At 45.1% G+C, this 25,000-nt stretch overlaps 3 protein-coding genes across 6 annotated transcripts in view; 1 reads left to right on the top strand and 2 right to left on the bottom strand.

Moving 5' to 3' along the window:
• Positions 1 to 4,779: 4,779 nt before the first annotated feature.
• On the bottom strand, positions 4,780 to 9,653 carry trappc1 (trafficking protein particle complex subunit 1). Of its 4 annotated transcripts, none has more exons than XM_080860192.1 (5): positions 9,617 to 9,653; positions 8,225 to 8,323; positions 6,778 to 6,848; positions 6,164 to 6,302; positions 4,780 to 5,664 (listed from the first exon to the last, which is right to left on the bottom strand). In XM_080860192.1, exons 2-5 carry the CDS (start codon positions 8,321 to 8,323, stop codon positions 5,536 to 5,538), a joined length of 438 nt encoding a protein of 145 aa, XP_080716318.1. In that variant the 5' UTR covers positions 9,617 to 9,653; the 3' UTR covers positions 4,780 to 5,535. The 4 variants fall into 4 exon arrangements, with proteins under 4 accessions (XP_080716318.1, XP_080716317.1, XP_080716319.1 ...); XM_080860191.1 differs by lacking the exon at positions 9,617 to 9,653 and adding an exon at positions 8,692 to 8,729; XM_080860193.1 differs by lacking the exon at positions 9,617 to 9,653 and adding an exon at positions 8,676 to 8,700.
• psmb6 (proteasome 20S subunit beta 6) lies at positions 8,942 to 11,821 on the top strand (the record flags this gene model as incomplete). The annotated part of the gene is made up of 6 exons (XM_080860190.1): positions 8,942 to 9,082; positions 9,629 to 9,696; positions 9,793 to 9,924; positions 10,001 to 10,130; positions 10,612 to 10,756; positions 11,577 to 11,821. The coding sequence occupies 6 exons, from the start codon at positions 8,942 to 8,944 to the stop codon at positions 11,702 to 11,704; spliced, it is 744 nt and encodes a 247-aa protein (XP_080716316.1). The 3' UTR covers positions 11,705 to 11,821.
• Positions 11,822 to 16,746: 4,925 nt separating this feature from the next.
• Positions 16,747 to 25,000, bottom strand: part of LOC308382460 (kinesin-like protein KIF1C) — a 25,687-nt gene continuing 17,433 nt past the window's right edge. The window contains exons 19-23 of the mRNA XM_080860188.1: positions 24,239 to 24,419; positions 23,482 to 23,554; positions 22,058 to 22,156; positions 20,936 to 21,499; positions 16,747 to 20,593 (exon numbers count right to left, since the gene is read on the bottom strand). Of these exons, the coding sequence (XP_080716314.1) occupies positions 19,439 to 20,593; positions 20,936 to 21,499; positions 22,058 to 22,156; positions 23,482 to 23,554; positions 24,239 to 24,419 (2,072 nt within the window). The 3' untranslated portion in view covers positions 16,747 to 19,438. The remainder of the gene's footprint in view (positions 20,594 to 20,935; positions 21,500 to 22,057; positions 22,157 to 23,481; positions 23,555 to 24,238; positions 24,420 to 25,000) is intronic.

Raw genomic sequence — 25,000 nt, 5'->3', positions numbered from 1 at the left:
ACACAGAAAGCTCTAAAACAGTTCCTTTAACAGTAATAAAGAGAGCCTCCTTCTAAAAAAGAGCACAGGTTGATTTCCACTCTCCTGTGCTGGAACCTGGAGAAACTGTCCTCTACTGAGTGAACATTCTACTGAAACGAAAGACAAATAGAAGTCCAGGTCAGTTCTTCAGCTGGTCGAAATGCTCCCCTCGATCTTCTAATCATTGCCACTGTGCTTAACTAAAACCATTAATTCCACATAATTTCATCTATTAATCCTTATTTGTAATCCCAGGCAAATTACCAATAGGCAGGTCAAGCATCCAGTCTCATCTCAGTTATGTCTCTCTTTTCATCGAAGCCACTGTCTTTTAAACTCCACCTTTTTCCTCTGACAGACAGTTTTGGATTGGTTACAAGCTCTCAGCCAGAAATACAAGCAGGGCGGGGAACTATGGAAACATGCCACACCTAGCCATGCCCTCCAAAATGTGGTGTTGGGGATTAAATTAAGATTAGGGACAGTGAGTGATCAGATGACCAGTACATACAATTATTTCTGATAGATTATAGATGAATAGAGAAAGGGATTAAGGGTTAACTTTTTTTGAGCAAACATACACACACACACACACACACACACACACACACACACACATACAAAATCCATATTCAAAGTACATCCAAACTACATTTCCAAAATGAAAAGCATGTAGTTCAAATTAATGAATAAATCTTCACGTGTATTTGTGAACTCTTCCAATCCTGCTGACCTTTGTTTTGATGCCATTCACCTCCAGTTATGTAACGTAAGGCCAAGACGTCATCATCTGTCCACTCACTGTTTGGGTTTGGACTAGACTCCATTAAGGAAAGACTAGAACACACATATTCCCACCATAATCCCACCACTCCAGCTTTAATCCCTGCATCCCCCCACCGCGCTCCAGGAATACATGGAACCCTGATGTGTGCAGGGCAAATGGTTTGGTTCTCTTTGACTCTCTGATTGGCTGATAGTCTGGGCTTGACTAACACTGGGCAGGCAGGTCATGTCTCATTCAGTTGCATAAACTGACTTTTAATTTTCAAGAAAAAACATAGGAGAATTGGTGGCTAGTGTAGGCTAGTTTAAAAAAAGATCCACACAAGGGGGTTACTGTGGAACAAGCAGTAGCCCTGACCATATACAGGCTTGAACGCCAACAGGGACCCAGGTTCGAATCCAACCCGCTGTCATTTCCCAATCCCACTGCCCATCTCATTTCCTGTTTAAACCTTCACTCTCCTATCTGAATTAGGGCAAAAATCCCAAAAGCAAATCTTTAAAAAAAGATCCACACAAAGCCATACAAATGGAATCCTTTATATATTATTAAAAGATCCAGAAGGTTCTTTAGCAGCAAATTAGAATAATCCAGAACCACTGTTTGCTACTGAAGCTCTTTCTGAATGATCACTATAGCAACAACACATGGAGGATGAGCACAGGCTGTAGCTGAAGTTTACCGTTGTTTCTTGTCAGTCACATGGGTGAACCCAGTAATGGCTATGTTTGGAAAATCCAAGGCTTTTGATCCCAACACAGAGCAATAGAGCAAATGCAGAGACTATGTTAAATAGAGAGCCACACTTTTAACTGTGCAAGCCAACTGGGCGCTACGAGATTTTACAGCTCCTGCAGAGCCTACTGCCATATCTTTCAACGCCTTAGTTGCCAGACTGCAGGATTATTATGACCCTAAGAGTAATATAGTAGTGGAGAGGTTTAAAGTTCAGTCATGGGCAATGCAGATGAACCTGTTAACTATTGTGTTGCTCGTCTGAAGCAACAGGCTGTTCATTGTGATTTTAAAGCTACATTGGAGGATAGATTGATGCATGGCAGCAGAGAAAAGTCAGGCCCACAGCTGTGAAGGCACCCAGTCATATGGATGTGGAACTAGAAGTAAATGGTAGTCAAACTGTTCTGAGGTGGATACTAGGCCCTCTTGCACTGCCATGGCAGAAAATACATTTAAGCGCCTGCTTTTCCATTTACAAGGGCCAGTGTGTCAGTGTGAGGGTGGCTATCCAGTTTACAGTGGAACATACGTATCAGTGTGAGGGGGGCTATCCAGGTTACAGTGGAACATACGTATCAGTGTGAGGGTGGCTATCCAGGTTACAGTGGAACATACGTATCAGTGTGAGGGGGGCTATCCAGGTTACAGTGCCACATAAGTATCAGTGTGGGGGGGGGCTATCCAGGTTACAGTGCCACATACGTATCAGTGTGGGGGGGGGCTATCCAGGTTACAGTGCCACATAAGTATCAGTGTGGGGGGGGCTATCCAGGTTACAGTGTCACATAAGTATCAGTGTGGGGGGGGGGGGGGGGGGGGGCTATCCAGGTTACAGTGCCACATAAGTATCAGTGTGAGGGGGGCTATCCAGGTTACAGTGCCACATAAGTATCGGTGTGGGCGGGGCTATCCAGGTTACAGTGTCACATAAGTATCGGTGGGGGGGGGGGGGGGGGGGTGCTATCCAGGTTACAGTGCCACATAAGTATCGGTGTGGGCGGGGCTATCCAGGTTACAGTGTCACATAAGTATCAGTCTGAGGGGGGCTATCCAGGTTACAGTGCCACATAAGTATCGGTGTGGGGGGGGCTATCCAGGCTACAGTGTCACATAAGTATCAGTGTGGGGGGGGGGCTACCCAGGTTACAGTGGAACATAAAGGACAGTCATATAGTGTAAGGGAGCTGGTGGTACCTGGTCAGGGTGCCAAATTGCTCAAATGTGATTGGATGAAATCCTTGCCTGTTACCGGACAATCTTTTCAAGGACTGTCATCTGACTACCCTCTGGAGGCTGCCACACATCACAATACCACTGTCTTTCGCATTGAACTGGGGGGAGCTAAAAGGAACCAGTTACCATCAATGCATGTGAGGCTACTCCACCACGTTTCTATAGAGCATGATCTCTGCCTTTAGACCTGCAGGACAAAAGTTGAGAATGAATTGATGGCAGCTGAGCCATTCAACTGAGTGGCAGCCCAATTGTCCCGGCGACAAGGGATAGGCTGCATCAACATCTATCCCATTGTTATAGCCATAGGCTCCATCAACATCTGTCCCAGTGTATGAGGGATAGGCTCAATCCACATCTGTGGGGACTATAAACTGAGGGTTAATGTGACTTCTCGGGTGAAGCACTACCCCCTACCCTGCAATGATTGTTGCTAAACTAGCTTGAGGAGTCAAGTTAGATATGTTCCTTCTGAATGCACCAGGCAGTGTCTGTGAAAGTCAAGCATGTTCCTCCCAGACCGAACCACCATTCCTGCCCCCACTGCATGTCTTACTGTGTTCCGGGGAGAAGTGGGAATGGAACACAGCATCAGCGGCATTTAGAAGATCAAAGGCCTTGCTGTCATCAGAGGTGCTCCTGGCCCACTACGACCCAACACTTCTGCTGGTGATTGCAGCTGACAGTCTCATTAATATCAGGATGGAACTAGGCACCCAGTCTGTTCTGCATCCTGTGCTCTGGCACCGGCTGAAAAGAAGAACGCATTTGCTCTTAAAAGATTCATCAGTTTGTCTACGGTCACAAATTCAGAATCCACACAGACCACAAGCACTTCCTTGGTCTGCTGGGCGAGCTGAAAAACGCACAGCCCACAGTATGAGCACGCCTGCAAAGACTGGTTCTTCTTTTGACGCAGTATCCATATTTACCTTGGTGTACAAACCTGGGGTCGGTGATCGCCCACGCTGACCACCTGAGCAGATTGCCACTGCCTCCCACCCTAACATTCCTCCTGAGTTGGTGTGTTTAATGCAGCCGCCACAGGCAGCATATTACAAACATCCAGTTTACAGATAGAACCTATAGAGACACGCTGCTGTTCTGAGTATGCCAGTATGTGACGTGGGGGTGGCCTGACTCCACTGTGCCTAATGGAGCTGAGAGTGACATTGTTCCCCCGCAGCCAATCCGTGTTTGCAAGGCACCTGTGTGTGTATGCGTGATGATGGATATGACTTATTACACAAATAATATGGTATAGCGCTTCACAAATTGCATCTGTGCTATTTTCCACGTATAGAACTAAAACACTTTGTCTTTGTTATGGCTTCATGTGTGTATGTGACTGTGTAAGGCCGACAGAGAGAGAGAGAGAGAGAGAAAGAGAGAGAGAGAATGTGTTATCACATTTCTGGATTAGGGACCAGAGATTATATTACCAACCTTCATCTGGGATTATCTCAAATGAGTTCAGCACTCTGGACAGGGACAAAACTCTCCAAAATTACACACACACACACAAGCCTATTAGTTACAGCTGACTTCCAGCAAACACAGCATACAGAATACACACACACACACACACACACACACACACACACACACACACACAATCATCAGTGTTCATTACACTACGCACAAAGAGACAGAAATAAAATCCTCCTTCCTAACCGCCTGGGTCTCTTCATGCTCACTGCAACTCCAGCATATTTGCGAGGGGTACAGTAGATCCAGTTAAATATTCGTCACCCCCTTCTCTCACACCCAGCCACACAAACATAATTGTTGCAGCGGCACATGCTGGCTAGTCACAGTGAGTCAGAGGAGCAGCAGCTCACAGACCAGAGGGTGTGTGTGCGTGTTTGTTTGTGTCGTAATGTGGGGAGGTAGCCACGCATTAGCTATTAACCCAGCCTTAATATATTATCATTGAAATATGAATAGTTCCAATGCTTCTTGAAGTTACACTATTTCAATCAAACATTTTGAGTCCCACATCAATCTAAAACACTTCTTTAATGCAATATGTTACATGAAACAATTAGCTGTTTATAAATAATATATTTCACTGAGGTCAAAGCAATCCAGCCAGTATTACACAACTGCACACAGATGACCACACACACACTTTATGTCAGTCTCTCTCTCTCTCTCTCCCTATCTCCCTCACACACACAATGTCTGTGTCATCTGTAACCTTCAATATTAAATCCAATCCATAGTCAGTGAGTACGTTTTATTTCCCTTGGTTTCCCCCCCCCAAAATAAGCAAAATCCTGAACAAAATACAAAAAAAGACAACCTTCTTGTTCTTGTTCTGCCTGTTCCCATTCCCACCTCTGACCTAAGCCAAGAAACCTATTAACATGTTACAACCAACCTATAACATATTACTCACAAGTTATTAATTGCAGATAACAATTTTTACATGTATCCATTTGACATAATTCATGTCATAAATCATAAAAGGACAAGTAAGGGCATTGCCTATCTATCCAACCTGGCTGGTTTGTGGGTGCCTCTGTGCAGTATTTTATATTCAAGTAAATCTTGTGGACTTATCACACGTTACATGGAATTTGGGCACTGTGACATCTGTATGTTTTCTGTTGCTGTGTGTTGCAGTTGGTCTGTGGTTTGGGGTCTGGTGTAAGCTGTATGTTTACAGCTGTGCAGGGGTCATCCTGTGATCTGAGCCACAGAGAGAGCACTCAGGAGCACGCCCGACTGTTTGAACTGATCTTGGGTCAGATTTAGGCGGCACGGGCACTGAAGAAGGGAAGTGCACGGATAAACGAGTCGAGTCTACTGTTGAAGAGCTCACTCTGCAGGGTGTCTCCCAACGCACACAACGGGTTCTTGACGATGTACTCCACATAGAGCTGCTCACACACAGGCACAGGAACGAGCGAACAGACACACACACACACACACACACACACAAGCAGTGTTACAAACAGCCTATGGGATGCCAGGTGTAACAGACCTTATTTTGTAGACAGGCTTTTCATTTTGAGGCCAAAAGGCTTAATGCACTTCTTACTTTGGAGACAAAATAAAACAATTTCATAGACGATTCTGTCGACTTAATAGATATCCTAGGCTAACATTTTTTGTTACAGTAAATGCATCTGTATTTTTCGTGGACAAAAGGCATTGGAGTGTAACATATTTTTTTTATAATAAATGAATGCATGTTGTAGGACAGAATGCATTCTGTGTACTAAATAAGACCTTTTAAACCTGGCGCCTTTTAAAACCGCCGTCCAATTTCAAGTAATTTGCCCTGAATAAAAATCGTAACATGAACAAAAACTGATTCTTGCTCTCTTATACCCCCCTCCCCCCCCCCCACCCCCACACAGACACACACACACATACCGTGCTGTAGATCTGGTGAAGGATGTCTCTGGCGTTGGGCACACCCAGGTCTGTGTTCATGATGATCTTGAGGCCGGTGGGCGTCTCATAGTAGTGAAGCTTATAGCGGCTAGTTTGGAAGGTCATGAAACCATCTTTCCTGAACGCGCCAGTCAAGGACACAAACCCAATACACACACACATACACACTCACACACACACACACACACTGCACAACCAATCACTCTCAGAAATGCAGGCATAAAACATTGGCCTAGGCAAGGACTGTATTCTCTATGATCAAGAACAATTACCAGGTCAAGGGCTGTACAACCATAACGACATTCATGCATATAAATCATACAGCGATCAGAAAGACACAGAGGCCTAATCAAGGACATGCACTCTCATAGCAGTTGTAATTCCATAGTGTAACCCACCTCTGGGCTATTGAAAGGAAATTGCTGTTACATGTGGTACATTCTCTGTTTGCAAAACTTTCTGGAAGTTCTTACTCTCTTACCTCTCTCTCTCACACACACACACACACACACACACACACACACACACACGCACACGCACACACACGCACACGCACACGCACACGCACACACACAAAACATTTTGTAGGATACATGTCCAGTGGAGACATCTTACTGACAAAAGATCGAATGGAAAACGACATCCCATACATCAGCTTAAACTCCTGAGAAATGAAAGACAGAGAGGGACATGGGGTAGGAAAAAAAAACAAGGAATGGAGGTAATGGAAGAGGGGCAGAGTAACACAAAAGGAAAACATCTTTCACACCCTCCGCGCAGCCCCAGCCCCCCTCTGCATCTAGACCTCATAGCGTCCAGCAGTGGCAGTTCTATATTTCACTATATTTCTGAAACAACCGCTTGGGGCCAGCATGTTTCTATGAGCATCAAGAGTTGTAAACGGTATTCAGGACTTATATTTATACACTTAAAGACTGCTTTAGACCTGTGTGATTGAGCAGACAGTAAGTATAACTGTTTTGAGACATTTTCACATTCCTATATATAGTACAGTGTTTTTTCTGTAGTGCTGTAGCCAGCTAACAGTATAATGACTGCAACCATGGCTGCAAACAATTCACCTAGAATTGGTATGTTTTGATACAGTTTTCCTCTAAATTGTGTTAAAACATTAACTTGTGATAAAATACAGCTCAGAAAAAACTTTCAACTTAGGCGCCAGCAACATTGTCAGCCTATTTGCCTAATGCTTAGGTTTAACTGTTTGCTAGTGAAGCTAACATAGTTTGTCAGCTAACTTCAGTCAGGAGCTGAACAACTCACATTTTTAAAGAGGCACTGCACACTTAAATCTCTATTTTTGTGCTGTAAACAATATTATATGACAGTTCTGTGATGAAACACATCCTAAACCTTGCAAGGCCAATGCTGACTTGAGGACAACTGTTTGGGTCTTCTCTACGCCCTGTGTGACCCACCTCCCCAGCACCCCCCGTGAGTGTGAGTCTCATTTTTTTCTTTTGCTGATCGAGACTCATCATTCACAGGAGTTTATGGAGTTCACAGCTTTAATGTTGTAACAGAGTGAGTTAGCTCCAGACTTTTCGAAATGTTTTTCTCAAAAAGACAGAAGACAATTACTCTACCTGCGAGGATATCTTTGATTATGAAATTAATGAAAACAATCTGGCGATTGTGGTGCTGCGTTCTATTTCCCTTACTGCAAGTTTTGTCAATGGTTGGCCGAATAAAGGTTTTCCACGTTTGATGGCAGATTATAATCACAGGTTTTGAATACAGAGCTTTTTAATACTATATCAATTGGTTGAACTGTCTGGAGGACATTTTCTTTGCCCTCTATGACCGCATTCGCAGCCTGGGTTTGTCACTTTAGCAAATAAATATGTGTATATTTTCCCATATCATGGTCTAAAACCACTCATCTTCTAAAAAGCAGTAGGGAATCACAAAACACCTAGAAATACAATCTCTATGATAGCCTCACGTGTAGTGTTATGGGTCACAGTCATCAGATCAGAGCTCAGGGAACTTTTAACAGAAAATAGGCTGTAGTCTCACCTCGTCTTTGGATATCCCCGCCTGTTTTTTCCTGTTCCATTCACCGTAATGAAGGCATACGCCATTCCGGTCGAAGATGTAAAGGTTGTGCACGGTCATCTGCAAAGATGTGACATAGACAGTCAGCTAATGGCTACAGGCAGGAAAGTTGTGAACGAATTAAATAAATCGAACCCAAACCGTAACTATTTGTTACAAGACAAATTTTGAAATGGATTGCGTCCATCAAAATATGAAGTTTACAGGCATACGGTGAAGAAAATTAGGACGTGAATATATGAGCAATTTGCTTGGGTTTTGTGTATGTATGTGTAAGCTACTCTTACGCCACATGACATGTCTGCAGACTGGAACCACTAAAAACCTGATACATACGTTGACATTTTCTGAGATGGTCTTCTTAGTAACTTAACAATTGAAATAATATTATCATTTTTAGAAAAAATACAACCCAGAGCGGTGTTTACCTCTTCCTGACTGGAACCTTTTGAAGGACCTCAAGAGGATCACTACGTTGATGCCTGCTTACAATATAGTAATTGAGGAGTGAGTTTGTCGGTAATTTAACACATTGTTTGTCATTTAAAGATTTTCTTTGGGCGGGTATTGTCTGATAACTGACAACATTGCATCTGTTAGCATTGCACTGCCAACGGTAATTTTAATTAGGCAGTGCCGAGGAAAGCGCTATAATCTACGGTATTTGCGTACCGTAGAATGTTTGTCATCCAGAATAAGCTGCGCAGCGTAAATAGTGTATACACCAAGATGGCGGCGGTATCAGCAATGGGTTTCTCGCAGCATCTTTCTTCTAATGATTTCGCTCCAGATTGGACTTCCCGTGAAGTTAGCACTGGGGTAAGGAAACTTAGATAGAATTGGCTGAGGAAAGTGTTTCTTGTATTTCGGTGAAAACACGTAGACCGAGAGAACAGTAGTTTCTCTCAACCCTCTGCTGAATGATACAGCAAAAGAGGACTAGCTACTAATGCTAGCCAGCCATGAGCCGTAGAAACCAATGTTAACGTGAGTTAGCTTAGCCGTTAGCTTAGCAGGCTGTGTAATGGAACTAACGTTAACGTTATTGAACGTTTAGATAGAGCGCTGAGAGGTCAGCGAAGTAGATACATAGCTATCTGGTATATATTATGTTAAAGTATCTACTTTCCTGATGACTGCATTACAGTTGCACTTACTTAAGGCCGTGTGCATTCATTCACCGTACCGTTTAAGCTAAGTTACTAAAGCAGAGACGTTAAGTTGCCCTAGCCACGCTTTTTTTTAATCTACATCATTTTTAAGTGGACTTCATCCTAAGGGTTATTCTCCTATCATTTGAGGACAAGTTGATTTAAATGTTGTTTAAAGTCTAATGCTAGGTTGTATACTTACCTTGACTTCCAGACCACTATTATGGCAGTTGAGTTTGACGGCGGGGTTGTAATGGGGGCCGACTCAAGGACCACCACTGGGTAAGTCGGCTATGTAATTTGAACGTTAGGTGTTTGATGTAAAAATATGTGTGACCGGCATTCGCTGTCACAACATGACACAATCTTTTTTTGTAGGGCATACATCGCGAATAGAGTAACAGACAAGCTCACCCCTATCCACGACCGAATCTTCTGCTGCCGATCCGGTTCCGCTGCCGACACTCAGGCCATTGCTGACGCAGTCACCTACCAGCTGGGATTCCACAGGTGAGGACCCTTTTGAACACTTTAACTCTCAAAATGATGCAGACTATCAGTGATCCATCTCATGTCTGGTTTTCAGTATTGAGCTGGATGAGCCCCCACTGATCCAGACAGCAGCCAATCTGTTTAAGGACATGTGCTACAGATACAGGGAAGAGTTGATGGCTGGGATCATTGTGGCCGGTTGGGACAAGAGAAGAGGTGGACAGGTGAGTTTCCTTGTGAAAGAGCATGGTTGTGTAGATGTACTGTATGTTGGAGTTACGGTGGTCTTTTCAGAAAAAATTATATAGTTTTCAAAATTATGTTTTCATTTCTGAATAATCATCTGGCTGTTATTACGAATTGTTGTGTTTTTGTTAGCTTAGAATGAGCCCTTCCTGTCTACATAGGGATCGGGTCCTTGTCCACTGAGTCGGCCATGTTGCTCCACCATGTTTCTGCAGTAGCTTAGAACGGCCAAACTAAAACACTGCCACTAGAAAGAGCCTTTTGCTTTTTATATGGCGCCTAAAGGTCACTATAGCCTCTCATACACACTTGGGAAGGGAGAAGTATTCAGTTGGTTGCAATCTGCAACCTCAATGATAGATGGCCCTAAATCCCAATGAACCTGTTATCTTTTGTGTAATAGTTGTCCATGTGTATATCTTGGATGCTTACTCAAGATGTGTCTGTGTTTGTTTGCAGGTGTACACTGTCCCTGTAGGAGGCATGCTTACCAGGCAGCCAGTGTCAGTGGGAGGATCTGGCAGTTCCTACATCTACGGATACGTGGACTCCAACTTCAAAACTGGCATGACCAAGGAGGAGTGTTTACGTTTCACAGCAGGAGGTGAGAGAGAAGAAGATGGGAAGGGATGACTGTTGGGAGAAGAGGATAGTTGATACTCTGAGGCTTAATATGAGTGAAGTGGTCTGTTTGATCTCAAGTGCAAAGCGAGCGGCGGAAAGTAAAGCAAGAGTACTCCCATCTTATCTTTAGGGCCAGTATTGTTGTAGGCTTTTGATACAGTTGAGCAGACAATGTTAAATCACTCATAATCTTTGCATCTCAGTGGCTACATGAGATTGTACCAGGTTTTAGCTCTTGGTTTTAGCTTAGTTGAACAAACCCTTGTACACAGGCCGTTAATCTGGATCATCTTCAGTCTATAGTGTGCCAGCTAATGATAGTTAATGGGTATCTTACTACACTTAACGACAGCGTCAATTAATCCTCAAATATTTCTGAAGTAGTAATTACTATTAAAATTTAATATTAATTTTATCCTTTTGTGAAAATCTCTTTGATAGTGCTACAACAATGTTTGAGTGAGGGATTGTTTTGGCAGTATCATTGGAAAAAATTATCATAGATATTTGAATCGGTTAAGATACTGAGACAAACTGCTGGATTTCAAAGTTGTCATGTATATAATATGTAATATGCAATAATATGTAGTGTGTTTAGTTATTTAGTTAGGATGGTATGTGGTTGGTGGTGGCTAGTTTCTATACCAGCCTCAGGTTCATTTTGATGGTATATGGTTACTGTTGGGAACGTCTGTTCTTCCCAGTGCCAGTTCTCTTGTTAGCTAGCTACATTTCTACAAAAAACTCCATAATGCCTCTTTAATGTAAGTTTCCATGCTACCTGTGTTTTTCCATTGCAGCAATTTCATTGGCCATGGAGAGAGATGGTTCTAGCGGGGGAGTGGTGCGAATGGCTGTCATCTCTGAGGAGGGAGTGGAGAGGCAGGTCATCCTTGGCAACGAGCTGCCAAAGTTCTCCACTGTGTGATGCACTTGTGGCTATACATATATATGCATGCATGTTCAGTTACATTTGTTATGTCAATTTGTTAAAAAAGGACTTTCAATAAAGTTGAGGAAAATAACGATTTCCTATCCATTAGAAGTGTTGTGTAATCTGTGATGGTGTGCTCAGGATTGTCATTTTGCCAAGATAAAGGATGAGCAACACAAGAATGCAACAACATAGCATACATTTTTAACAGGTTACTCGAAAGAGATCACAGCACAGTTATGGGTGCAACAGTATCATTTATTTAAGCAAGAACTCTTATCCATGCACAGTGTTGAGTAAAAAGAGGCATAGTGTTAACGTTTGATGTGTATATATGTATATAGCTGATCCAACATATAGCGCTTAATGAAAGAATAGATTGTTTTGATGTCTCGTACTTTTTAGTACAGATCTGAGGTTAAAAAGATTACAAATACAACTGCAGATAAAGAAATACGTTTTAACCAGAAGACATTCTGGAACTTGTAATGTAAGTGTGACATTCAGTTTGAGTTTGTATAAATCTGTGGAGCTGAAAATCACACTATCATAAAATATCAAATGCGCTATTTAGATGATGGGTCTTTAAAAGGAGGTCCTTTCTCCCCCGTCCCACTAATAAGGGATTCCCACTGACCTTCACTCATCCCGCCCCCGAATCCCCCCATCTCCCACTCCCCTACCAGCCACTCCATCCCTTGCTCCTCTGCCCTGCTATCACCCTCTGCTTTCTCTTCTCTTAAGATCAGGCTGTAGCGGGTCTTCCTCTCCACACCCGCTCCTCCTATCACGCTTATCCTCTTCCTGCTGTTCTTCTCCCCTCCCTCTTCCACCCCTCGCTGCTCTTCCCAGTGCTCCTCCACCTCCTTCCATCCTTCTATCTCTTCCTCCCGGCTGAACACTCTGTACAGGGTCTTCCGGAACACCTCCTTACTCTCCCCCCTGTTTGCTTCTGTCTCTCCCTCATGTCTTCTCTTCACCGATGCCACCCCTGCTCCCACTGCCTTAAGCCCTAGTTCAGTCCTGGTAACCGCTGCTTCTATGTCTGTCTCTCCCTCTCTGTGACCTTTCCCTTCTCCAATATTACTCCCCTGCTCATCCCCCTCGGTCTTCTTCTTTTCTTCCACCTCGTCTCCCTCGCCCCCCTTTGCGATGAACAGGACAGAGCGGAATGTTGCCTGCACCCCACCCGACATGTCCACAGGTGCGAGTGCCACCCCATAGGCAGTCTCCCCATCAGAATTGGGCATGTTGCGATAATCCAGAAGGCGGACATGGGCGCGGGCATCTGCAGCTCCGGCGACCCTCCTGGCTAGCGGCTGGTAGAGGGTGAGGTAAGCCCACACCAGACCCAGGCCGAGCAGACCGCTGATTAGAGCGGACAGCACACAAAGCAGAAGCAGCCCCGCAAGTAGCCACGTGCACCAGATTCTGGCCCCTGCTCGCTCGCCATAAGACCCAGCAAAGATGATCTTGCCTGAGGGGAAAGTGGAGGGCTGACTGGGAGTGGTGGTGTAGGGGAGAGTGGTGGAGACAGTCTTGGTGGTGGGGAGAGTGGTGGAGACAGCCGTGGTGGTGGGGAGAGTGGTGGAGACAGTAGTGGTGGTGGGGAGAGTGGTGGAGACAGTAGTGGTGGTGGGGAGAGTGGTGGAGACAGCCGTGGTGGTGGGGAGTGTGGTGGAGACAGCCGTGGTGGTGGGGAGAGTGGTGGAGACAGCCGTGGTGGTGGGGAGAGTGGTGGAGACAGCCGTGGTGGTGTGGAGAGTGGTGGAGACAGACGTGGTGGTGGGGACAGTCGTGGTGGTGGTTGGGAGAGTAGTGGAGACAGTCGTGGTGGTGGGGAGAGTGGTGGAGACAGTTGTGGTGGTGGGGAGAGTGGTGGAGACAGCCGTTGTGGTGACCGGAAAAAGTGTTATGGTTACGTATTGGACTGCAGTGGAGGTTGTGGCTGGGGCAGTTGTTGTAGGACATGATGTAGTCATGTGGTCAGTTGTTGTGGTCATTGGAGTGGTAGTTTCCCTGTCCGCATCCCCAAACGTGCGAGGTGGCGCAGGGGCCTCCGAGGGCAAAGAGGGATCACAGTACTCCTCCTCGCTCAGGTCAATGATCGGCCGGTTTGCCAGCGAGGGCGGGCTCGCGCACACAACGCTGTCTGCGTTGTTCTCGATGTCTTGGAGGGGATTAGCGCTCTGGGGCTTCGTGTGGATGTAAACATTGTGAGCCTGGTCATCCAGGTATACCTGCAGGTAGCCCACGTCACAAAAGCAGCGCCAGGGGTTCTTGGACAGGAAGACGTACGGCAGCTCTGGCTTGGAGCTGAACCAGTTATGGGGCATCAGCAGTATCCGGTTATCCTCAAGGTCCAGCGTCTTCAGATTGGTGGATGAGATTTGGGTCAGGAGGTCCGGGGGGAGAGAGGTGAGCTGGTTGCGAGAAAGGTCCAGCACCTCCAGTATAGGCAGGCCACTGAAAGACCCGGGGTGAAGCGAACGCAACTGGTTACCCCGCAGGTACAGCTCTCGCAGCTGGGGGGCGCTCACGAATGACCTATCCCCCACCTCCACCAGCAGATTATTGGAGAGGTGCAACACTGAGAGGTTACTCAGGACTGTGCCTGAGGTAGAGACAGAGAAAGACATGGATAAGAAAAGACGAAAAGAAAAGAGGGAAGGAGACAGTATGGTGGCCACGGGGTAGACAATATGAAATAGAACAGTAGCCACTGTCTTGGTGTAAAGGCAGAGCAAACACAGTTGTCTTGTGCATAAGTACAGCTGAATGAGAATGACAATGAGAAGGGGGCGGTGGGGGAGAAACAAAAAGACAGACCTGAACCTTCTAGAGTTCCAACACGGTTCTGGCTGAGGTCCAGCTCATGCAGGCCTGGGAAGCCCGAGTAGACGCCCCAGTTCAGGGACGTCAACAGGTTCTGAGACAAAACCAGAACTTCTGTGCTTGGGTCTGTTGCCGTGGGAACAGAGGACAGGCTCATACCCACGCAGCTCACACGAGGGCGGTGGTCCTTGTTCCGGTCGCTGTGGCAACTATCTGCCATCACGGCAGGTGACAGGAAGAGGAGGATGACAAGGAGGAGCAGTCCCATTCTGACTGAGGGAGCAACAGGGAAAAGTCCCCACAGAAAAAAGGTTTTTGGCTATCACTTTTTAAAAAGACTTTCTTATCAAGGTTTCTCTACCGGCAGAGCCGCATTTGTTCTGCGAGAACAATGAAGTATTGCTTTAGTGTGTACTTGTCATTATTAGACTACTACTTTTCCACACATCACATGCACCCACTAATCACATAAGGCATTTGATCAGCTCTAGGCGTCTGCTTGAACGGTTTCGATGTGTGGACCACCCTGTTATCTTTTTGTAGACTGCCTTCCTCCTCCTTTTTTTTCTGTCTGATTTTGATTGTGTATCATAAGTGTAGAATAAGTATTGCTGGAGGTATTTCAATCATGGGTTCCTTGTAAAGAGTGCACATAAAAAAACAAGTTCTTCAGATGGACTAAGCTAGTTCTCACAGTGCCTGAGCGCTTATATGTATCTTCCAGTTACTACAACCTCTACAGTTCCCTTTTCATTTACTAAGTTCTGGTCATCTAATTTAAACATGCACTTTTGGCCCAGGAAGAAATGTCCCAAGCCCTGGTGTATTACAGGAGATTCTGCAAAGCAATGAGTCATTTTATCCTTTTGAAGGGATGAATACTTTTTTAGGGATATTGATAGAAATACATTGTATGTATCACATGCTGGTGTTTTTTAAGCAAGATAACCAAATGTTTTGTGCAGTAGAATTATATTTTCCATGTAACTCAAATATGTAATATAATATACTTTAACATGATACAATATAAAGACATCAGTGCATATCTAAGCTTCTTATAAACACAAATTAATATGTTACCTTTGGAACTTTCACAGGAGATCAGGGCTGTCTGTTGTTTAGAGGAGAAACTAGCTGAAGATGTATGTGCGTTTGTATGATGAGGCGAAGACAGGATATGTGTGTAGTGTGTGTGTGTGTGTGTGTGTGTGTGTGTGTGTGTGTGTGTGTGTGTGTGTGTGTGTGTGTGTGTGTGTGTGTGTGTGTGTGTGTGTGTGTGTGTGTGTGTGTTACTGCCAGTCTGTGCGAGGGAGATAGAAAATGATCTGACATTTATTTCCTCCAATCGTACAGTGTGTGTGTTACTGCCACTCTGTGCAAGAGAAATAGAAAACGTTTCCTCCAATACATACAAATGTTTTGCCATGATAAGTCATTTGTCTCCACGATCATTTTTTCAAGACGCAGTATTAGCATATACAGTTAGCCTGGCCATTACCAGCCTGTGACTCCATTTCATTCCGTATGAGCTTGAAATCAATTCAGGCGGAAATACGTAGGCTGGTGTCACCAGGCTAATATACAGTTACCATATTTCACATTTTAAAAAGTGATCTGTATGATTTAAACAACAGAATTACAGTAGAATCACAACTAGCAACCAGATATAAATGAATGACAGGTTAACAAAGCACTAATACCCTTCTAAAGAAAAGCACTTTTTACCTTTCCACAGGAGATTAGGGTTGTCTGTCATAGATAAACTAATTGAGGAAGAGGAACATGTGTGCGAATGCAGGAATAAAGTGTGTGTTTGTGTATGTATGCAGGAATAAAGTGTGTGTTTGTGTATGTATGCAGGAATAAAGTGTGTGTGAGTGTGTGTAGGCAGGAATCAAGAGCGTGTTTGTGAGTGTGTGTAGGCAGGAATCAAGAGTGTGTTTGTGAGTGTGTGTAGGCAGGAGGCAAGTGTGTGTTTTTGACCAGTGTCTGTGAGAAAGATGCAAATTCGATTCGATTTTCTCCTGTAATTCCATGATTTGAAATGTTTAATATAATTTTCATCCTTCCACACACACGCGCACACACACACACACACACACACACACACACACACACACACACACACACACACACACACACACACACACACACACACACACACACACACACAGACGTATGTCTTCTATTACACAAAAAAAACACACTTTTTTTTACCTTTATTGACTTTTTTGCAGGTTCAACCACAGATTATCACAAACCCTTCCTTTTGTTACGTCTGTCTTTCAACATCCAGAAATCAAGGAAGAAATGAAAAGAACTAAAGAAATTAAAAGACAAAACCACGACGCCAGGAGTATCCCAGCAGGAGTCCAAACACCACCCCAAGCCCAAATCACGAGAAAGTTCCGGATCTATCCTGAACGTTTCCTGGTTCTGCTTCAGCAGTTCTTCTGAACCAAGCTGGGGTGACGAAACAAACTCCTAACAGCTCAGTGGAACAGGCGAGTTTCCACCAGTCTTGACATATCACTACACAAAGTTGTTGGGCAGAGAAGAGCAACAGTCATTTCCACTCCATCTTCCTCTCTCTTTCTTTCACACACACACACACACACACACACACAAACACATATGTTTGCACAGAGCAGAGGTGAGGAGCAGCGTTTCTTTAATAATAAAATAGAAAACAAGACGTCAAATGCAACGTAAAGTTCATCTTTAGTAAAGGATTAAACACATCAGAGATCAAAGAGGCAATTCAAAGGCACAAGCTGGAGCAACATAAACATAAGGGGACAGACAAACACAAACACACACACACACACACACATAGATTGTCCTAGCTAAATGTGTTAAGTGTCAAGTTTTAAACAACAAACACGCGCGCCCACACAGCCATACACACTCACACACATAAACCCAAGCTGTCATTATGACAACTGTCGGCAACATGCCACTGGGGCACTTATGTTGGTGCGTGGAGGGGTTCAGGAATCAGCTTACTTTAGACCGTCCTTCTGCAAACCCCCCACCCCCAAGCTTTAGTCCTGTTTAGTTCTATCTTTCCTTCTCCACGATCCGTATTTGTTTGTTGTCATAGTGATGTATCCCTACGGCTCTGTGACTGCACAATGGCATCATCGGTGAAGATGATGTCATCGGCCGCAGGCAGCGGCACAGTTGGCTGACTAAACAGCGTCACCTCTGCGTCCCTCCCGGCCGCGGGCGTCTCACTGTCCCTGCTACTCAGCAATGGAACATGGGGAGCCTTTTCAAAATGCCTGGAGACAAATGAGACATTTCTAAAAGAGAGACTGGGACGAGGCCTCTGTGTCCTCAGAGTAAAGGACGCCTGTGCACCAGAGACAGACAGAGGCCTTTCAAAGTCGTCCCTTTAAAAGTGCCCGATTGAAACTCCGACGTTACAAGTCTGGTCTTGGTCAAAATCTTCCCAATAGCATCCAGTTTTCTACGTCCAAATGATCCCTTTCTGCTTATCTTCTCTCTCCGAGTCATTGTGTACTCTTTTTTCTACTCTCTCTCTCCCTCTCTCTCTCTCTCTCTCTTCCTCTCTCTCCCTCGCTCTATTTCTCTCCATACCCTCAGCTTTACACCCACTTGCTTATTTCCTCTACCACTGGATCTGATATCCATGACAATTCAGTCTTGTTACCTAGGACACCCCAAAGGAGAAAACATTCCGATAAAATGTTTCATTCTTTGGCAGTTGCCATGCACAACCAAACAGGAATACTGTATACGTATTTTTTCATGGCAACTAGATGTCCTCAGGTCAATTACCCCATTAAAAAAAGAAGTAGTTCACTTCTTGATAGATAAAGAAATCAGTCTCCACACAGCACACCCACACATACTTGAAAATGAAAAAATAAGAAAAAAGAGAATAAAGTGATTCTCACACCACTATTCCTCTTGTGACCTAAAGTATCTGCAGGTGAGGTGCAGAACAAACTGCCAAAATAAAAGTCAAAACTTTAAAAAAACTAAAATAAGATGCTCAATACAGCAAAAGAGAAACACCTTTAAAAATCAAATAGTAATGAACAGCAGAGAGGAAACATGACATGACTGTTCAGAGTGTTTCTCTAACGTAATGATGAACAAACGTAAGGTGCTTTCGGCTGAAAACAGATCTACTTCCTATTTCTGCTTTCTCCCTACATTTTGAACTCCGACTCAGTCCACATCGTCTTTCCCTCTGCATTCTCCTCTCATGTCTTCTGCATTCCTGACACTAAGTCAAACTCCTCCTGAAACATGAAGGAGGTGCTTCATCTTGTAAAATAGGCACACACACACACACACACACACACACACACACACACATACACACACACACACACACACACACACATACAACACACGTAGCCAATGTCAGCAACTCCTTCTCAAGGATCTTTTTCTTTGGGATTATCAGTAGCTTAACCATTCCATAAACACGCACACATACACACACATAGACACATGCATACTAAAATAGTCTATTGCGTAACATTGAGAGGTATGTATTTCCATTTTTAACACGAACACACAAACACACACACACACACACACACACACACACACACACACACATACACACACAGACACACACATTCTGGAACACAGCAAGTCGAGTAATTTGGTGAGGCATGCCAGAGGAGCAACGAGTGCTGACTCATGTTTGTGCGTTAGAACAGAGCCCTTCCCAAACAGGACACACTACATGATCACCAGCTTGCGACATCATTTCCTGTGAGAACCAGCAGAAGCAGACATGAGTGAGGGTTAAACAGGAAACAAACACACACAGACACACAGACACACACATACTGTTGGCCAGTCAAATTCCCCACACACACCCCCCCCCCCACACACACACACACACACTCAAACAGGGGTCTCTCTGCTCTGCTTCAGGTCAGGGGCGCTGTTCTGTCGTCTCATGCGGGGGGGTGTGTTGTAGCCCTGTGCCTTTGGCCCCCATCCCCCGTGTTCTCCTGGAGGTCCTCGTCCGTGGTTGAAAGGTGGCGCAAAAGGGTACTGCTGGTAGGACTGACCGCCCTGTTGCCGACGCTGGTTGCCATAGCACCCTTCGCCACCACCCCTATCTCGGTCGCCAGGGCCGGGCGACTGGCGCCGATATCGTGCCCCTCCACCTCGCCCGCCTCCCTGCTGGTGATTGGGGCCACTGTGGTTGCCATTGTGGTTGCCATTGTGGTTGCCGTAGTGACTCGGGTTGCCAGGGGCAGCAGAGCTGTCCAGAGAGTTCCGCCTGTAGCGCCTTGATTGGTGCTGCTGGAAGGGCTGCTGAGGGTGCTGCTGTTGGAGTTGGTTTCCTAGGTGACCGTTGCTGTAGCTCCCGTTTCTGTAGTTCCCGTTGTTGTAGTTACGCTGCTGCTGCGGCTGTGGTTGCCAGGGCCCGCGGCTTGGCGAGGGGTTGCGCATGCGTTGCGGGCCCATGATGATTGGCACGTGGGGGGACATCTGGAAAGGCAGGGGCAACAGAGCAGCACTGGGACCAGGGACAAATGGGACAGGGTGTGGGGAAGAAACAGGCAGTGGTGGGGAGGGACTAGTTCCACTCTTCCCTCCTTCTCCTCCTCCTCCTCCTCCTCCTCCTCCTTCCCCGTCCCCTTCTTCCCCCCCTTCTCCCAAGTTCTCGGTGACGGCGTGAGGCCAGGACATCCGGTGCAGTGGGTTGCTCTTGAAGGGGAACTTGAGCTTGCACTCCTGTGGGGGGATGAAGCGGCCCGTGCCCGGCAGATGAACCACAGGGCCCTCCTGCCCACCGGAAACCCCGATGCCGCTGAGCCCGGCGCCGCTGCTGCGCCTTAGCTTCTTGGTGATCTCCTGCTGCTGCAGGTTGGCAAGGCGCTGCTGCTCCTGTCGCAGCCAGCGCAGGCGGCCGCGCCGGAACGCCGGGTCGTCCTCCATCAGCCGTGACACACGTGGGGCCCCCTGCGGAGGCTCCATCCCATCTAACAGGTCCTCACCCACATCGCCCTCTTCCCTATCGTCTGCATCCTCCAGAGAGCCGTCATCCTGGATCACACACAAGGAAATCACAGTGAAGTAGTAATAAAATCTTAATGTGTGAGTGTGTGGTGTGTGTGTTTGTGCGTGTGTGTGTGTGTGTGTGTGTGTGTGTGTGTGTGTGTGTGTGTGTTTGTTTGTGTGTGTGTGTGTGTGTGTGAGTGTGTTTTAATATATGCATGGCATGGGTGTCCCTCCAGTACAAGCAAGCACAGCTGTGTGTGTGTATGTGTGAGTGTGTGTATGCGTTTGAATGTGTGTGTGTGTGTGTGTGTGTGTGTGTGTGTGTGTGTGTGTGTGTGTTAGTGTGTGTGTGTAAGTGTGTGTGTGTGTGTGTGTGTGTGAGAGTACCTGCACTGGTATAATGCTCTCCATCTTGATCATGCGTTCCCTGAGGGCTTTGATCTCCTCGTCCTTCATGTTGTTCTGCACCTTCACCTCCTGCAGGATGTCCGTCAGCTTATCAATATGTGCCTTCAGGTCGCCCAAGTCCCCTCCACCTCCTCCTCCACCACCTCCCACCCCACCTCCTCCACCACCTTCTCCTCCTCCCTCTTCGCCCGTCTCTGGCTCCGTGGTAGAGCCGGCACCATCGCCCATGCCCACGGTGCCCCACACGTCCTCGGCCACTGCCTGCCAGCTCTCAGGCTCGGCGGCCTCGCGCCGGTTGTACAGACGGCCCAGCTCACGCATCTTCACCAGCGCCAGAGCTTCGATCTCTCGGCGCGAATGCCGGAAGTCGTTGAGCGCCACCTCGTAGCAGATCTCCTTCACCGCCTGCAGGCGCAGGTCGTCAACGGTGACACGCTGCGGGTCCTTGCAGATGCGCCGCCGCTGTGGGATCTGGTAGACGCGCAGGGGCTGCCGACGCTTGCCACTGCTGGGTAGTCCCACACGCTTCACGATGGTCTGCACCTGCCGGAGGGAAAGAGGGGTTACTGTGTGTGTGTTTGTGTGTGTGTGTCTCTCTGTGTGTGTGTGTGTGTGTGTGTGTGTGTGTGAGAAACTTGTGTACTTTGATAAACGCATCACATGGGTTAACTGAAACAACTGTATTGACCTACTCAACAATAGTGAGAAATAATTGTGTGTGTGAGAGTGGGTGTGTGCTTGTGTCTGCTTTCTTTTTGTAAATGGTGGTGTAATCAACTTTTATGTATTTATAATTGTCTGTGTGTGTGTGTATGTATGTGTGTCTATGTGTGTGTGTTTGTGTATGTGTGTGTGTGTGTGTGTGTTTGTGTGTGTGTGTGTGTGTGCGTGTGTGTGTGTGAGTAGGTAGGCGTGAGTGTGTGTCAAGTTTTAGAACATTAAATGAGTTTTAAATTGAACTAACTCTGTTACATAAATCAAATGTCAGCTCCTACCAAGGGTCTGTGAGAGTGACGGACTAACTGAGTTAGCAAGTGTGTGTGTGTGTGTGTGTGTGTGTGTGTGTGTGTGTGTGTGTGTGTGTGTGTGTATGTATGTCACCTTGTTAGCTGGTAGTTTCTCTCTGAGGGATGAAATTAGCCTCCAGCTTTCCTCACAGGAGCGCTTATCAGAGTCATCACCACTGTCTGAGTCAGCATACTACGCACACACATACACGCACACACACACAGAATGAGAAAGAAAGACCAGGGGTGAAAAGGAGAAAGACACCCATAACATATTGCACAGAAATACTATGTGTACATTGTTTAACTAGTATTACATTACTATATTAATTACAGTGCATGAAATGCTCTGTATTGTTATTCCTAGGCTTGTTCTTCTTCTTCTTCTTCTTCTTCTTCTTATTCTTGTTACCTTTTTCTATGATTAATTCAGCCCGAACCGCTTAACGTAGAAACTTCATTCAAACTTTGTTGCGTAGGTCTTGTAAACGACACTTATGCTATGTATTTTTTACTTTTCTAAACTTTATACTTTTTAAGATATTAAATAAAAACGAATCGAAATTTTCCCATTGACTTACATTGGGCCATTATGACATCATAATAGGGTCTTTAAACTGGCTTGCACCTGTGCTTCACTGACAGCTGCGCCAAATCAAAGGAACCTCTTCTCTGTCCCTCTCAATTTAACTGTAACTAGGAACATTAAGACACCTTCCATTCTCTACTTTTTTTCTCTCCATCTCTCCATCTTTCTCTCTATCCCTCTCAGTTTACTTTCTCTCACACTCAATCTCTCTTCTTCACTCCATTTTTATCTTTTTTCAATATTTTCAGTCTCTTTTTCTCTTTCACTCTTCTTTCCTTCTTCCACTCATCTTTCCTTCTTCCACTCTTCTTTCCTTCTTTCACTTTTCTTTCCTTTCTTCACTCTCCTTTCTTCTTTCCTTCTTTCACTCTTCTTTCCTTTCTTCACTCTTCTTTCTTTTCTTCTTCCACTCTTCTTTCCTTTCTTCACTCTTCTTTCTTTTCTTTTTTCCTTCTTTCACTCTTCTTTCCTTCATCCTCTCTTCTCTCCTTTCTTCACTCTTCTATCCTTTCTTCTTTCCTTCTTCCACTCTTCCTTCCTTTCTTCTTTCCTTCTTTCACTTTCTTTCTTTTCTTCTTCCTTTCCTAACTTTTGCATTTCATGCACTGGTATTTCCTTCAGGAAATGCTTTTTCTAGTTAGTATTTGTATTTACTTTGATTTACTGTTTTGAAAAATATAAAGTGTTTAATAAGAGGTCTATGTATCTATAAGAAACTTACTTTGATGATATTTCACTGAATGGCCTCTCTCACTGTCACACACAACACACACATATACACAGACACATATACACACACACACACACAACACACACATGCACACGCACATACAGACACACACACACACACATATGCAAAACACATGCACACGCACACACACACATACACACACACACACACACACACACACACACACACAATCACTGACCAGTCTCTGCTGCTCAAGTAGTAGATCTGCCTCCTCCTTCTCTTTGCGGTACTGATTCTCCACATCCTGTAGCCTTAGGAAACGAGAGAGAGAGAGGGCTAAAGTAGATATACACAGAATTCTGACAGTCGCTTCAGACAAAGTTCGGACTGGCTAATTAAGAGTTTCAATAGGAGTCCCACTGAATTGCATTGAGTCCTACCCTGAAAAAAGAGAAGGCCATTTCTCAGTAATAAAACGAATAGCACAATTGTGTAATACATTAATATACGTCAATAAATCAATATACGTACGTCAATAAATCAGTGTAAGTCATTGCAATGCTACAACTTTCAAAACAAACCTCTATCCTATTATTCAGAGTTAACAAGAATAAATGATAAACATCTATAAGACCATGACTAACATGCTGTAATGGTAAATGATGACCTGCTCAGCTGTTCACAGAAGTGAAAGAGCATTTTTACAGCAGCATAATATCTCAGAGAAGGAGAAGCAGCACTATATCTAGGAGAGATGAACCATTTGCTTTCATAACAGTGGTCTTTTGGGGCTTGTCGTTGATACATAGTCTTTAAATGTATACTCATGCTGTGAGTAAAGCATCCTTTAAAGTAAGACAGCATCTTTCTAATGTGTTTCTTGGCTTTCACTGAGTATTTGCGTTCTTGTTTCTCTATCCTTCTCTCATCCTTTGTCTCCTATCTCCACTCCACCCCAATCTCTCCATCTCTCTCTCTTTTTCTTTCTCCCTCACCTCTTCACCATCTCTAGTTTGATGTCAATCCCTTGTTTCTCTAGTAACTCTTTCTGGGCGTAGTTCCAGTCGGCTTGCTCCCCCTGCTGGTCCTGGCTGGCGCTGCGCTCTCGCTCCAGACGAGCTTGCTCTGGGTGGTTAAACCTGAACACGTGATTCTTCCCCATCACAATGCGGTTTCCTGAGAGAGCGAGAGAGAGAGAGAGAGAGAGAGAGAGAGAGGGGGAGAGGGATGGGTGAGGACAAGAAAGAGGCATAGAAAGGGTGGGGAGAGGATAGAACAAGATAATTTTTTTAATTCAAATAGCCTGAACCACAGCTGTTCACAAGCCGACATCAGTGAATCACAGAGGAAACATTTCACATGGTACATGCCTCTAATCTCCTACAACTTTGAGAAGAGACACTTTCTGTTTGTACCGCATAATCCCTCTTTATCAGTCATCACATAGTCATTTTGGCACATCTCCCATCTCTTAAAACTAAATGGAAAACACTTTGATTTCATTCACTCTTATAGTGGAGGGGAAATTTCAAGTACAGAGATGAGAAACTAATCTATATCCTTTATCCAGTAATATTAAATATATATACAGTATATAATTTATATTCAGTATATAATTCAGTAATTCAGTATATAATTTATATTCAATATTTTCTGATTTTCTGATTTTCTGAATTAAGGCTAATCACCTGCAAAGTCATTGGTTCAGAAATGAGGCTGCTGTTCCTGGGGGCTGACATTGTTGTATATAAGCTATA

The sequence above is a fragment of the Sprattus sprattus genome (assembly GCF_963457725.1).
Source record: "Sprattus sprattus genome assembly, chromosome: 21".
NCBI lineage: Eukaryota > Metazoa > Chordata > Actinopteri > Clupeiformes > Clupeidae > Sprattus > Sprattus sprattus.
Note: the sequence above shows the minus strand (reverse complement) of the source record. Positions and strands in the feature narration are given on the sequence as shown.